The sequence below is a fragment of the Vulpes vulpes genome, chromosome 1, assembly GCF_048418805.1.
Source record: "Vulpes vulpes isolate BD-2025 chromosome 1, VulVul3, whole genome shotgun sequence".
Taxonomy (NCBI): domain Eukaryota; kingdom Metazoa; phylum Chordata; class Mammalia; order Carnivora; family Canidae; genus Vulpes; species Vulpes vulpes.
This window is the reverse complement of record NC_132780.1, coordinates 143,757,975-143,773,443: the sequence shown is the minus strand read 5'-3', so window position 1 is coordinate 143,773,443 and position 15,469 is coordinate 143,757,975. Positions and strand designations below refer to the sequence as shown.

Below are 15,469 nucleotides of genomic sequence, written 5' to 3'. Positions count from 1 at the left end.
CCCTCTGTGTCCAGTCTCTGGACAAGATTTCCCTGCTGGTTTTTTTGTTTTTTGTTTTTTGTTTTTTGTTTTTTTCTTCAGCCCAGCAAATGGCAGCTAGTGCTGCCAGGGGAACATATTGCTCCACAAGAAGACCCGCTGTGGGTAGCTCTGGGGCCAGAGGCAATGATGAGGGCAGAGGTGGGAATGGAGACTCCTTTGCACAGGGAGGTAGGGACCCCAGGAGGGCCCGGTCAAGAGGGGAAGTGCCGAACCCAGCCTGCCCCTACCTCTCCACCCCGGGTCCATTTCAGTCACAGGCCAGTCTTCTTGAGGGAGTGGCCAGCACTCAGGGTGGAGGGGGAATTGTGGAGAGAGTACTTTTTGAGGAGGCTGAGTGCTCGGAGATGAAGGGGGCTTAGTGAGGGAATGAGGGCCCAGTGAGGGAGGTGGCTCATTTGTGAAGGGTCCATCCATGGGGGGTAAGGGCGCCATGAGAAGATCGAGTCTCAGAATAGGGGTGGCTACTGGCCCTTCTTTGTTGTAACCTCGGCCTCGTCCACTCAACCCCCAACCCCCTCTCCACCTGCAATCCTCTGTGTGGGCTGTGGCTAGTGGTAGGGGGAAGTGTGAACTCTGAGAGAGGATGGACTCTGCACAGATGTTGAAGGTAGCGTGAGACAGGTCAGGACAGAGTTGGAGAGCCCACTGTACCCAGAGCTTGGTCTCAAAGGTCAGAGCCAACTGGCCCCCAGGAGAAGAATCTTAGTGGTCTAGCTTGCGTCAGGTATCTTCCAAAGTTCATACCCTGGTTGAGGACCAATAGGAGCATGGCAAGCAGGAACCACCCGTGGGAATTACTGAGCATAGAGAAAGGAGATTAGTGCTCAGGATGGATATAAACACTAGAAAAAGTGTTTTCCACAGCTGTACTACTTTCCTATCGGATGTTTAAGCATTTTTTATTTCAGATAATTCAAATCAAGCATGGCCTATATTAACATAAGCATCAATTGAAGAATGTGTAATGAAGATGTTAAGTGCCCAAAGACATTGGTTTAGGTAGAAAAACTAGTAAACCTAGAATGAGGAGTAGCGAATTGGAGAGCATCAGGCCAGCTGCCTGGTGGAAGCTCTAAATATTTTCTGGTCTCTACTGCAATACTGTCTGATAGGCAGGAAAAGAAGAAGAAGAGGAGGAGGAGGAGGAGAGAAGAAGAAGAAGAAGAAGAAGAAGAAGAAGAAGAAGAAGAAGAAGAAGAAGAAGAAGGAGGAGGAGGAGGAGGAGGAGGAGGAGGAGGAGGAGGAGGAGGAGGAGGAGGAGGGAGGGGGAGGAGGAGAAGTCAGCCACTCATGTAATATTTTAAATATTTTATTTAATTTCAATTTTCCAACATATAGTATAACACCCAGTGCTCATCCAATTAATTGCCCTCCTTAGTGCCCATCATCCAGTTACCCCATCCTCCCATCCTTTTCCCCTTCTGCAACCTTTTGTTTCCCAGAGTTAGGAGTCTCTCAGGGTTTGTCTTCCTCTCGGATTTTCCCCCATTCAGTTCCTCTCCTTTCCCTTATGATCCTTTTCACTATTTCTTATATTCCACATATGAGTGAAACCATATGATGATTGTCTTTCTCGTATTGACTTATTTCACTCAGCATAATACTCTCCAGTTCCATCTATGTCAAAGCAAATGGTGGGTATTCATCCTTTCTGATGGCTGAGTAATACTCCGTTGTGTATATAGACCACATCTGCTTTATCCATTCATCTGTCAAAGGACATTGTGGCTCCTTCCACAGTTTGGCTATTGCCACTCATGTAATTTTAAACATTCTAACAGCCACATAGTTTAAAAAGCAGAGACAAAGACGTAAAATTCATGCTAGTGATATATTTTATTTAACCCAGTATCCAAAATATTATTGTTTCAACATGTAATCAATAACATTGTTAATGAGCTGTTTTGCATTTTTTGTTCTAAGTATCCAAAATCTGATACGTATTTTACATGTAGAGCACCTCTCAAGTTGGGTGCAATGTTTTCACTGGAAATACCTGATCTGTATTTTAGGTTTACTAAATCTATTCAGTCAGTATTTTAGAAAATCTAAAATAGAAAATCTAAAATCCCGACTGAATAAGTAGAGCCATAACGACATGTTTCACTTATTCTGCTACCTCTCATTCGTCATGTGGGATGAAACTAATTCTCAACAGGTTCCCAGTTACTGCTCACTGAGTTGGTCTCTGTCCTGGATTGTTCTTCCTATGGAGAAATGATCATTGGTAAAACTGACCTCATGCTGAGATTGTGAGCCTCCTCCCCACAAAGTAAAACCCTGCCTGGAACCTGGGAGCTACATCTGTTCACCTCTTAGCTTCGTTTATGTGACAACAAACCATTTTTTTTACAGATCAACTGTGCTGAGTATGTTGAAATTTCATTGTTACTTTTTTTTCATGGAAACAATCAAGTTTCCTTAGGGAGAGCATTTTCTTTGCCCCCTGAAATTCCATGATTGCACATAGAGGGTCAGAGGATGCTGACAGGGTGAATGACTGGTGACCACATGCAAGCACCTAACGCTTGGCCCTTTCTGGCAATTCTTGTGGACAGCATGGATCACCAAGGCTTCAGACTAAATGGCAGGTCCTGAGGTACCTGTAGAAGGCATCTGGGTAATGGTCTATAAGTTAAATCATGAAATGACAGCACAAGCCTCACAACTTCTACTCTGGTCCAGGGACAGTCCCCCGCAGGAAACATGCATGCCAGAGCACCGATGCTGTCCTTCTCACACTCTTCTCTCCTTGGTATGGCTGAGCCTGGCGGGGCCTTGCATCTTCTTATTCTTTTTCTCATTAGTGTTTCGATTCAAGGAAGGAAGAGACAGCTCCAGCTCCCTTTTCTTGGCATCCCAGTCTTCATCCTGCTGGTCCAGAGGGAGTCCCTTTTGCCTGGCAGTGCGCCGGTGCTCCTGGCACTCAGGCTCAGCCCTGGAGAAGGGGGAAGAAGGCCATGTTCAACACCCCAGCCGGGAAGGCCTGTCCCAGCTACAGCAATGGCCCCTCTTCCTGCCCTCTGCACAGTCTGGTCACGTCAGCAGCCCAGGAAAGAAGGAAAGACGCCAAATCCAAGCAACTCCAACTATACCTTTAGGGATACCTCAGACACTGAAGAAATGGCTGTGAGATGGAGAAGAATGGCATGCCCAGAGTGGGAAGTTCATAGAATCAAGGATGGGCACTTAAACTAGAGAAGGTGCTGCTGATTCTACAATGCTCCCCTTAGTAGGGGGCGGCTTTCTTTCATTTCCTTTCCAGTTGTATTTTTTTCCTAATTATAACACCACATCTGTTTGTCGTGTAAGATTTTAAGGTATGGAAACATACACAAAAGAAATAAAAAGTACCCATAATCAATATGTATGGTATGTATATATGGATTTATGAAAAGAATAGCTAGGTGATATATAGCCAGATGATAGAGAACAATAGAGTAGATAATAGAGAAATAGGTGAATGAATGATCATATACACATGGACAAGGGGAAGCATATGAAAGTGCTATCTGAAGGAGCTTAAGTGCAAAGCGTTACAGAAAGCACAGTTCAATCAGAAGACAGCAAATCTGTTTGTTCCTCAGTCCCCATCCCCCGCACTAGCTAGAAGCAATTGCTCCGTATTTAGACCACATAGTATTCCCTCCTCTGCCCTGCTCTTTTGACCTTTGCCACTTTCTATACCATATTAGTGCTATTTATGTAAACAAGTATCTCCTCTCTCAGGGAACTTAATGTCCAGCACCCTATCGGATACATCTTTAAATCCTTTATAGTGCCTAGTTCAAAGCCATGGGCATGGAAGGGTTCAAAAATATTTGTTGAATGAGAGATTTACTACTTAGAGCAGCTGAACCAAAAGTTGAGTTGTTTCACTAGGATCCTAGGATATTCAGATAATTGTCAAATACTGTTGAGGCTTCTACTGAAATTCTTTTGTATCCTCTCTTCATCATTCTAGCCCCAGAGCCCAACTGCTTGAACATGAGGCTTTAAGAAATTCCTCAGTGACCTCTTTATTTACCATGTAAGTGCCTCCAATCCTAACTGCATATACCCACTGCCCCCTCTTCCACTACTGGGGAGACTTTACTAAAGCATCTGTTTCATTTTGTCAATCCCAGGATGGGTCCAAACTCATCTGCTTGCCCAGCTCACAATGGTTACCCACCCACCCAGCCTTATTCTCCACTTCTCTTTAGCTGGCATGATCTTTGTAGCCAGGCCACTCATCCCTCCACTATCCTTGCCCATCCTCACACTACACACAACCTGTGCATGTTTCCAACTTGATGCCTTCACTCCAAATCGAGAATCTTCCTCCCTCCTTCATGAGTCAGATCTAAACTGTCTTTCAAGGTCCAGATTAATTTCTCCTTAATCAGGATTCTTTCTCTCTAAACCCTCTTAACTCTCAAAAGGGAAGTTCCTGTGGAAGATGATGATAACTAGAAATGACTTACACGTGATGTGGCTGACCTTTGTTGTTTTTGCCTGCTCAGCCCTGCCTGGTCACTTTTCCTGGTAATAGCACCCTCCCACTCTTTGGACAACCACTCCTCCTCCACTTCAGTTATGCTGGGGTCATGAAAGGCGCTTATCCACCCTTTAGTCCCTGGGGAGGGACTGAGATTATGCAGAAAGAGTCAGCCGGAGGACAGGATCCCGAAGAATTTCAGCATCTAAAAGGCACACAAGAATAGGAGTTCAAGAAAATCATGAAAAGAAATGATCAGAGAGATAAAAGGAGAAATCAGAGAGAATAGCACTAGAAAAGAGAAAAAGTTATCCAAAGAGACACTCCAGAAGAGTAATCAGATATCAAATTAAGTGGAGGTAAGATAAGAATTGAGAAAAGGCCATTGATTTAGCAACAAAGATCTCCCTGCGTGAGCACTGATTCAGTACAAAGTGGAGAAGTACAAAGGTAGGTGAGGAAGACACCCACATAGATCAACACTTATTTACATAGATTAACATTTAAGTAGCATAGAAATGCAGAAAGAGGAGTGCCTGGGCAGCGTAGTCCATTGTGCTTCCAACTTAATTCTGGCTAAGGTTGTGATCTCAGGGTCGTGAGCCCCACGTACAGCATACTCAGAGAGGAGTCTGATTAAGACTCTCTTTCCCTCTCCCTCTATACCTCTGCCTCCACTCTTAAAGAAATAAATCTTTGGGAAAGAAAGAAAGAAATGCAGGAAGAAGAAAGAAACAGCAGACAGGAGAAGGACCTCTAACTGTGTGTTTGTTCAATAAGATCTATTTGAACTCTGTTCAAAGGTCAGAGAGGAATGACGGGATGGAATAGAAAAAAAGCTAAAAATACAGACGAGAGAATAAAAGATGCAACAAAGAATACAGGACTGATGACCATGTAGGAGATATAAAGGTTTGGGTCAGGGTCTATATGGAAGGACAATATGTCCCTCACAGAAGGATAGACAGGAAGGTAAGAAGGAATAGATGTATATAGGCATGCTCTTGGCTTCAATATTCTCTATGCAGTACTTTCTGAGGGACAGGCTAAGATATGATGGGGACATGAGTTGTCAATGAAAGAGTGGGTCAGGGAGATAGCCAAACCGTTCTAAGAGCTCCACTGAAGATAGAAATCCTAGAACTTTGGGTGGTACTCATGAATTTATCCATGGGCTTTTCTCTACCAGACCAAGCACAGGAGTGAAGACAGAAACTAATACAAGGGTGGTAATTCTAGGTTACATGGTACAGGACAAAGGGCTGGAAATTTAAGAATCATGGGAACAGAGCAGAAGAAGTGGTGTATCATGGTGTCCAGATGGCAGGCAGATGGAAGATCATGGAATCTTCAGAGCAGGTGATAGATTGGGAGGGAAAGAAGAAGTTGAATGAGAAGAGGTCTTGATGCACTCAAATACCTGTGTGGTGATCCAGGAACTGCAAAATGAAGAAAAATAATCTATGGTCGCATAGTGATACATTAAAGTTTTTAAAAGTTCAGAGAACAAATGTTGCAGATGTTGAGATTCACAATGGATGGAGATCACTGAATGTAGGGGATGACACAGGACTGGAGAGAAGAGTTGTTGAATCAGGACTAAAGGTTTTGCTTCTTTTACCCCCCAAATAAACTTTATTATGATTTTGAATGTTTTTAATATGGAACACCACTGTGAAGAGAAAGTCTCTTGGTTTCTTCTACAGATATCTAATCTCATCATAAGCAACTCTTTTTACTAGTTTAACATCTGGAAGATAACTTCATTTGCAAGTTCTTAGAAATATATTTAATTGTCATTGCCTCTCCCCACCAAGTACTGCTCTATAGATAGATTTGCTATGGATCTCATTTTGGTTTTCCAGCAATGCTGCCCTCATTCAATTACTTTACTGCCTCTTATATGAATTTGCTTATTAGCTCAACCAGATTGTAAATTCCTAAATTTTATTTCCATCCTCCAAAGTTCTGTTAAGTATATAATTGATATTTAATTCTATTTGAATGCAGTAGGTGAAAGAAAAAATTAACAGGTGCTAGAGAAGTCCTGATCTTCAGTATGTGAGTAGAAGATTCACAGAGGAATAGAAGTTTTAAAAGGTAGAGGGTCCTTATAGCTGACAGCCTAATTCACCAGTTCCATTTTTAATATGAGAATCTGAGAATCAGCAAGGTGACCTAACTGGCCCAAGATCACATAGCTAGTTTGAATACCTTTCAGGAATCTGAAGGGGCTCCACGAATCTAGTGCCATGACCCATTTTCAAACTTGGTGTCCCACCTCTCTTCTCTGACATAATTTTTGTATAATCTAAAACAATAATTATAATAATTATATATTATTGAAATTATTATAAATATATATCATTACAATAATCATAATTTTGGTATAATATAAAAACAGTAGATTTCACATAACCTAAAGCAATATAGTTTCCACCTAAACTAGTCATTTCAGGGACAAGTGAATGAAAACAACCCAAAAAACAGTTGGCTGAATTTGCTTGTTTCATTTTCAGGGACCTGAGATCACTGAGTTGGCAAAGACCTTGACCACAGGCTATTTCTCTGCCACTTCTCTAACTGGAAATGAAGCTTACTTCTCCAAGAATGCCACACAGGCAGTCTGCCCATAGATCTGTGCGATCCTCTTTGGCGTGTCTCCAAAGAAGTCAGGGGCGTCGATGGCGGCATGCAACGCATGGAGAATTCTGAGCACATTCACATGGCCTGACTCAGCAGCAAAATGAGCTGGCGTCCAGCCCACATCAGTTACCAGGCAGGGCCTGGCTCCGTATTCTAAAAGGAGCTGCATCACCTCCATGTGCCCTAAGATGTAAAGGGAAGAAACAGGAGGAGGTTAAGATCAAAATGTCTCTGCCTCACTGAGGCTGGAGCTATCCTATATAGTATAAAAGAAAGGATGACATTTGCTTTGAGGCCCTTCCAGTTTGCTAGTATCATCCCCCTCCCATCCTCCCTTTTCCTCTCTTACCAGGGACTCAGTGCCCCACCCTTACCTCGTGAACTTTGCTCCCACTAGAGGCCTGAGATTTGCAAGTACTCCCTCGAGGGCACTCCCTTTCCCTGCCCATACCCGCAGGCCCTGCCTCGGAATCTTACTTTCCCTCCCAAGTGACCCTACATAGGCCTATGTGGGCACTGGTAAGGCTCACTCAGCTTTTGGCAGTCTCGGTGGCGATTCAAAAACAAATATTTTGCAACAACCTGGATGGACCTTTGTGGAGGCCGAGAAAAATTAAGGCCATTCCACCACAAGTTTAGCATTAGCACAAGTACAGCCATCTTAGGTCCCTGGGAATAAGAGCTGAACTTTACAGGAAAAACTGCAGATTGTCCTAGGCAGGGAATCCCATATCGGAAGGACAATAAAGCTCAGAATGCCCTCGGCAGAGAATCCTGTATCAGATCTTAAGAAACTCCCCCACCCTTTCCCCCATATTGGAATGGAAAAAATTCCTCCACCCCTTCTGAAGATCCCCTAGACCAGCCATAAAAAACCCAGCTGTAACCCACTTCGGGGTCCAAGTCCCTGCTCTGTTGTATGGAGTATACTTGGACCCAAGGTGGAGCTTGTAAATAAACCCTCATGTACTTCCATCGGTGTCGGCTCCTTGGTGACAAGGAATCCGGCTTTCTCGGATTCGCAATCTTGGGCACAACACCTTGAGGGCATTACACTAAGTGAAGTAACTAAGTGAAGTAAGAGAAAGAGAAATATCATAGGATCTCACTTATATATGGAATCTAAAAAACAAAAACAAAAAGACACCAAGATCATAGGTATAGTGAATAAATTGGTGGTTGCCTGAGGCAAGAGGTGAGGGGTTGGATAAATGGGTAAAGGTGATCAAAAGGTACAAACATCAGATATAAAATAAATAAGTCCTGAGAATGTAATGTACAGCATGGTAACTATAGTTAGTAATACTGTTTTGCATATTTGATAGTCATTAAGAGAATAGATCTTAAAAGTTATCATAAGAAAACTTTTTTGTTACTCTATGTGGTGACAGATTTTAACTTCACTTACTGTAGTAGTCATTCCATAACATCTACAAAAATTTAATCATGATATTGTATACCTGAAACTGATATAATGTTGTATATCAATCATACCTCAATAGAAAATATTTTAAATCCCACTTACTTTATAGCTAGCACAGATTAAAAGGCTTTCAGATATCAGATCAGATAAATGTGGGCTCGTACCTGCCAATAAGTAACACTTGTTAACTGTGGAACCCCAGACAAGAAACAAAGATCTGAGGCTCAACTTCCTCATTTGTAAGTTAAAAATATTGTGGGGTGTCCATTACCCCACAAATGGGATGGATTCTATTCAGGTATTGCCCACTCACCTTTGATTGCAGCCCAGTGAAGTGGGGTTCGGTCATTCCAGTCCACATCCTTGTAGTTTGGGTCACAGAGGCCTTTTTTCAAAATCTTTCTCACTAAATTGTAGTCCCCTGTAGCCACGGCTTGGTGGAGCTTTGTCATGCCTGACATTTTGGTCAATTCCATGACAAAAACAACTGTGGGAAAAACAAACAACTTGAGAAATTCTCTATAATTCTTTATTCCCAGTAAGTGATTCCACAGGATTCTTTATCATTTACTTGCTTTCTTACTTCAAAAATTGGAATATGTAAAAAAAATAATAAAAAAAAATAATTGGCATATGTGTGTTTTGCTAAGAGTGTATTTGAATTTCAGCCACTGTGGTTAGCACATGCCAGTCCTCTACCTAAGGCCTATCGATGGGTCCCCTTTGCCTACGAGAATATAGGCTGAACTCATGGGTTAGCATTTCCTATTTGGCCTCAAACCACTTTATAGTACTAGTCCCTACTCCTTTCACAAAGTGCTAGTAGTGTGCTTCTGAATTAGTTGCATAATTCTGTGCCTTAACTTTTTCATCTACTGCACAGGTATAATTTGCCAGAGTTGTTGTGAGGATACAAGGATGATCCATGTGAAAAATTTACTGACTGGGGGCACCTGGGTGGCCCAGTTAAGCGTCTGCCTTCGACTCAGATCATGATATTAGGGTCCTGTGATGGAAGCTTACATCAGGCTCTATCCGGCAGGGAGTCTTCTTCTCCCTCTACCCCCTCTCCTACTCATGCTCTCTCTCTCTTTCTCTCAAATAAATAAATTAACAAAATCTTTTTAAAAATTTACAGACTGGATATAGAGCAATACTCCATAGAAATCTAATACTATTGACACACCAATTCAGATGGACAAGATGTAAACATGCAAATAAAATGCTCAAAAGTTTTTTTTATAACATTAAGACATAAACCAATAATTTTCAAACCATAGTCTACAGATGCTTAGGAATCCTGACTCTTTTAGGGGATCTATGAGGTCAAAACGATTTTAATTATAATATTTAAATGTCATTGGCTTTGTTCACTGTGCTGACATTTTCCCTGATAGTTCAAAAGCAATGATATAGAAAGCAGCTGGTACCTTAGCACAAAGCAAGGCAGTGCCAGTGACATCAAACTAGACTAGCAGACATGCTATTCTTCACCAGCACACACATAGAGTAGACAGAGAGAGAGAGAGAGAGAGAGAGATTTTAAAATATTGTATAACATGGGCATCCTTGGGTGGCTCAATGGTTTAGTGCCTGCCTTTGGCCCGGGGCGTGATCCTGGAGTCCCCAGATGGAGTCCCACATCAGGCTCCCTGCATGGAGCCTACTTCTCCCTCTGCCTGTGTCTCTGCCTCTGTGTGTGTGTGTGTGTGTGTGTGTGTGTGTGGCTCATGAATAAATAAATAAAATCTTTAAAAAATAAAATAAAATATTGTATAACAAAATGTATTAACACTTGGAAAGTCTTCATAACTCTGTGAACAAAATAACAAGTGTATGATGTTACAAAATCATGCATGGGTAAAAAGATCCATTCAAGATAGGCCAATAGATTTTAGTGAGACAGAGTATGGAAAGTATACTAAGATTGTTTCAGATTCCAACTCGTTTGTAAAGCACTACCACCGGTCCAATTTTGATGTAGTATCAAAAAGAATATGATAGTCATCTGAAGTGGCTATAAAATACTCTTCCCTTTTCCAGTTTTATATATGTGTAGAATCAGATTTTCTTTCTATATTTCAACCAAAACAATAAATTGAATGCAGAAGATCTAATAATCCAGCTGTCTTCAGTTAATCCACATACTAAAGAGATTCGACTGAATAAATAAATAAATATATATGCTGTTCTCACTTTTTTTTTTTGCTTTACAAAATATAATTATTTTTCATTAAAATGTCATTCATGTTATTGTATATTAGGCTTATTTGATTTTTGTAAATGACTTAATAAACATCTATATTTTTCCTCAGTTTTAATTTCTAATAAGGTAAATATTGATGGTTATAATCCATATAAAGAAAAGCTCTCTTGGGTTCTCAGTAATTTCTAAGAATGTCAAGGAGTCCTGAGACCAACAACTTTGAGAATTACTGGTATAAACAGATAAGGGGCTGGGACAGAAGAACAGAATGAGGAGAGAGTCACTTGAAGTGAGGCCAGTGGGAATGTCTCTTTGATCCCAGCATTTAAGTTGAGACCTCAAGAAAAGTTTGAAGTCAGACATATATATTGTGGCCCAGCAGCAGCATCACCTAGGAATTTATTAGAAATGTGTATTACTGAGCCTCATATCAGACCCACTGATGTACACTGAAATATGAGGACAGTCTTAGAGTGGGAGAGAAGTTCATAACACAATAAATATGCAATGGCCTAATTGTTATGATGGTGGTGATTTTCTAGGGATAGAAGGAAAGGACCATTCCCAGGACTAGGAAGTGAAATGCACTTTTTTCTGAAAGTGACCTAAGCGAGTCGTCCCAAAGGGAAGAATAAGAGTCATCTTCGGCACTGGCAGTATGGATATGAGATCCAGCTCAGGCACAGAGCATCTATGGGGGGAGGCACATTCTGCAAAGTGCAAGTGGTTCCAACTTTCATGTATAGACCAATGATCTGCAAATGTTTCCTGTAAAGGGCAGGATACAAAAAAAATTTTTTTAAAGATTTATTTATTTATTTATTTATTTATTTATTTATTTATTTATGATAGAAAGAGAGAGAGAGAGAGAGAGAGGCAGAGACACAAGAGGAGGGAGAAGCAGGCTCCACGCCAGGAGCCCGATGTGGGACTCGATCCCGGGACTCCAGGATTGCGCCCTGGGCCAAAGGCAGGCGCTAAACCGCTGAGCTACCCAGGGATCCCCAGGATACAAAATTTTTAGCTTCTGTATGTCAAAAGGCAAAAATCAAGACTATTATGCAACATGATATAACTATTATGTAACAAGAGAACAACTCCTGCCAAAGGCAGGCCATCTCAAGGGGAAAAAAGGGGTGGCAGTATGCTTTGTGCCCACTGGCCCTCAGCTGGAGAGATTCTCAGGGTGAAGAGCAGTCAGCTCGAGGGGAGAGGGGTCTGGATGGTAGGACAGTCACCTTCCTTCTACCCCAGTGATGCCCAGATTCCAGCACCCCCTGCCTCTCCTTTCCAAGAGCCCAATCATGTCAAGTTGAAAGCTGGTGGGAGGCAAGTTTACTTGACTGAACTAATTCTACTTCTCAGTACCTGGAAATTGCCAATGGCAATTTACCAATCTCTGGTGCATATAAAGTATCTGGGATGTTGTTAAAATGCAGATTCTAGTCTATGTCGAAGCCTGAGATCCTGCATTTGTAACATGTCCCCACAACAACTACTAGTTCATAGACAACATGGAATAGCGATGCCTCTCTGGAGATAAGGCAGAGGGGGAGACGTGAAGTAAGGGAGAAGCAATAAGGATGCAGCTATTGTTCTTCACTGAAGGACTATGGGAGAATTACCGGTGGGTTTTAAAAAATAGAGGCCTGGGCCTCAGCTTGAAGTGCTTCAGAATCATTAGATGTGTCCAACAAGAACATGCCTTTTTGCGTGAAGCGAACACTCAGTATGTGCTCAGTAATGGAAGATGGCATAGGATGTGATTCATCTTTTTGGCTTGTTTGTTTTAGTAGAAAACTCTTACACTGGAGCATTGGATCAATGATAAAATAAAATAGTAAACAGAAGTACTAGCAGATTTCTCATCTCCAGGTGTCACAAAAAGCCAAACCATTTTTAGAATCAGTGTCTAAAAATGTCTTTCACACAGTCTTTAGGTAGGTTTATGCTTAAATCAACCCTATTTGTTTCACATTTGAGTTCACACCAAGAAAATTCCACAATTTTCTGCAGATAAGTGGTAATTCAAGTAGAAGTTTCCAATGAGCAGCTAAATTTGTTCGCAAAGAAATTGGTGAACTGATCCTAAAAACCCATATGGAAATGCCAGGGACTCAGAACAGGCAAAAGAATTTTGCAAAAGAACAAAGTAGGAGGACTCATATATCCTGATTTCTAAACTTACTTCAAAGCTACAATAATCAGAAAGCGTGATAGGAATGAAATTCACTGTGTGGTCTAAAATGTGGTATAAAGATAGACACATAGTGAGAAATAGGATAGAATTGAGAGAAATAAATCCAGAAATAAAAATAAACCCAGAAATAAATGTTTACATTTATGGTCAACTGGTTTTCAACAAAGGTGCCAGGAAAATTCATGAGGAATAAACAATCTTTCCAAATGGTACTGACACAATTAGCTACTCACATAGTCAAGAATGTTTCCCTCATGCCATATACAAAACTTAAAATAGATTACAGACCTAGAGGTGCCTGGGGGGCTCAGGTGGTTGAGGATCTGACTCTTGGCTTCATCTCAGGTGGTGATCTCAAGGTCGAACCCTGTGTCGGACTCTGCACTCAGAGCAGAGTCTGCTTGTCCCTCTCCCTCTGCTCCTTCCCCTCCCTGTGCTCATGTGTGTTCTTCCTCTTTCTCTCTCTCTCATAGATAGATAGATAGATAGATAGATAGATAGATAGATAGATAGATAGATAGATAATAGATAGATAGATGATAGATTGATAGATAGAATCTTTAAAAAATGGATTACAGACCTAAATATAAGACCTTAAACTCAAATTCTTAGAAGAAAACATGGGAGTAAATCTTCATCACATTGAGTTAGGCAATGACCCATAGTAAGACAACAAAAGCACAAGCAACAAAAGAAAAAAAAATAAACTGGACTTCACTAAGATTAAAAACTTTTTTTTCCTATAAGCAATACCTTTGAAAAAGTATAAAAGCAACTGCAGAATGGGAGAAAATATTTTCAAATTATATATCTGATAAAGAGACTTATATCCAGAATATACACAGAACTCTTACAATACAACAATAAAACATTAGCTTGCTCAATTAAAAATGGTCAAGGAATATAAACAGAAGTTTCTCCAAAATAATATGCACATGAAAGCATGCCTAAAATAATAAACACATGAAAAGATACTCAACATCATTAGTCATGAAGGAAATGCAAATCAAAACCACACGGAGACACCACTCACACCCTTTAAGATAACTGTAATCAAAGAGACAATATGAGTGTTGATGAGGATGTAGAGAAATTGAAACCCTCATGCATGTGGTAGGAATATAAAATGGTGCAGCCACTTTGGTAGTTCTTCAAAAAGTTAAACATGGAGTTAAATGACTTGTAACTCCACACTTAGGTATATACAAAAAAGAAATGAAAATATATGTCCACACAAAACTTGTACACAAGTGTTTACAAGCAGCATGATTCTAAGAGCCAAAAAAGTGGAAACAACCTAAATGTCCTGTAGCAGACGCACTCAGGAATAAAGTGTAGGAGATCATACAATATAATATTATTTGACACTAAGAAAGGAATAAAATACTGACACATGCTGCAACATAGATGAACCTTGAAAACACACTAACTGAAAGAAGCCAGGCACAAGAGACCACATATTGTATGATTCCATTTTTGTGAAATGTCCAGAATAGGCAACTACAGAGACAGATTATTGGTTGCCTAAAACTGGGATGGGGTGAGGGTAGGAAGTGACTACTAGTGAGTGTAGAGTATAGGATCTCTTTTGGGGGTGATGAAATGTTCTAAAATTAAACAGTGGAGAAGGATGTTTTCACAACTTTAACTATATTAAAAGACACTGAACTATGTACTATAAGTTAATGAATTTTATGGTATGTAGATTATATCTCAATAAAGCTGTTTACAAAATAAACGATACTATTAATTAGAGGCTTTCTTTAAAAAATTATTTGTAGAAAACATCCAATTCACTAGCCTCCGACTGACTATTGAAATTTAGCAAATTTTCCTTCGCACAAATCTTTGTAAATTTGATTAAGTACACCTGAATTTCTATCTTTCTGATAGAGGTGTCTAAATGTTAAAAAGTAGTCAGTAGATAGATAAGTTCTAATAAATATGAATGATTTATAAGAGTTGCAGTAAACATCTGAAGGCAGGAGTAATATAAAAATACTTACTATCTTGTTTGAAATCTGAGGCGCTCAGCGCTGGCAGGTGTCTTAGGGGCCAGAGCTTTGTTGTGTTTCCACCATGGAAACTGGCCCCTCCTTCCTTATTAAAGCCTGCCAATCAACGTCGGCTTCGTGGGTGGTCCTCGCTGGCGGAGTGGGCACTGCATCTCTGCCTCCACCCAAGCCAGCCAGCTTTCCAGTCTGTTTCTGGGATCCTTGACAGCTTTTCATCAAATAACATTTGATCAAAATGCATGAAAATTGAAAAAAAGATGGCCAGCCCGCAGGGCACAATGAAGGAGATGAGTGACTTAGTAACCAAGATGGGGTGGTGGAAATAATGGGTGCCCCTCACTTTCAGAACCAGCTGTGAGATCTTGGGCAAGGCCCTTCAGTTGACTAAAACTCTTATTTCTCACCAATAAGATGAAGTTTTAACATTTTTCTCACAAGGCAATAAAAGATGAGTGGC

At 40.8% G+C, this 15,469-nt stretch overlaps 1 protein-coding gene across 1 annotated transcript; it reads right to left on the bottom strand.

The window, feature by feature from the left end:
* Positions 1–1,340: 1,340 nt before the first annotated feature.
* On the bottom strand, positions 1,341–15,056 carry ANKRD66 (ankyrin repeat domain 66). Its single transcript, XM_072733459.1, has 4 exons — positions 15,004–15,056; positions 8,905–9,078; positions 7,123–7,351; positions 1,341–2,980 (listed from the first exon to the last, which is right to left on the bottom strand). Exons 2-4 carry the CDS (start codon positions 9,065–9,067, stop codon positions 2,779–2,781), a joined length of 594 nt encoding a protein of 197 aa, XP_072589560.1. The 5' UTR covers positions 9,068–9,078; positions 15,004–15,056; the 3' UTR covers positions 1,341–2,778.
* Positions 15,057–15,469: the final 413 nt, after the last annotated feature.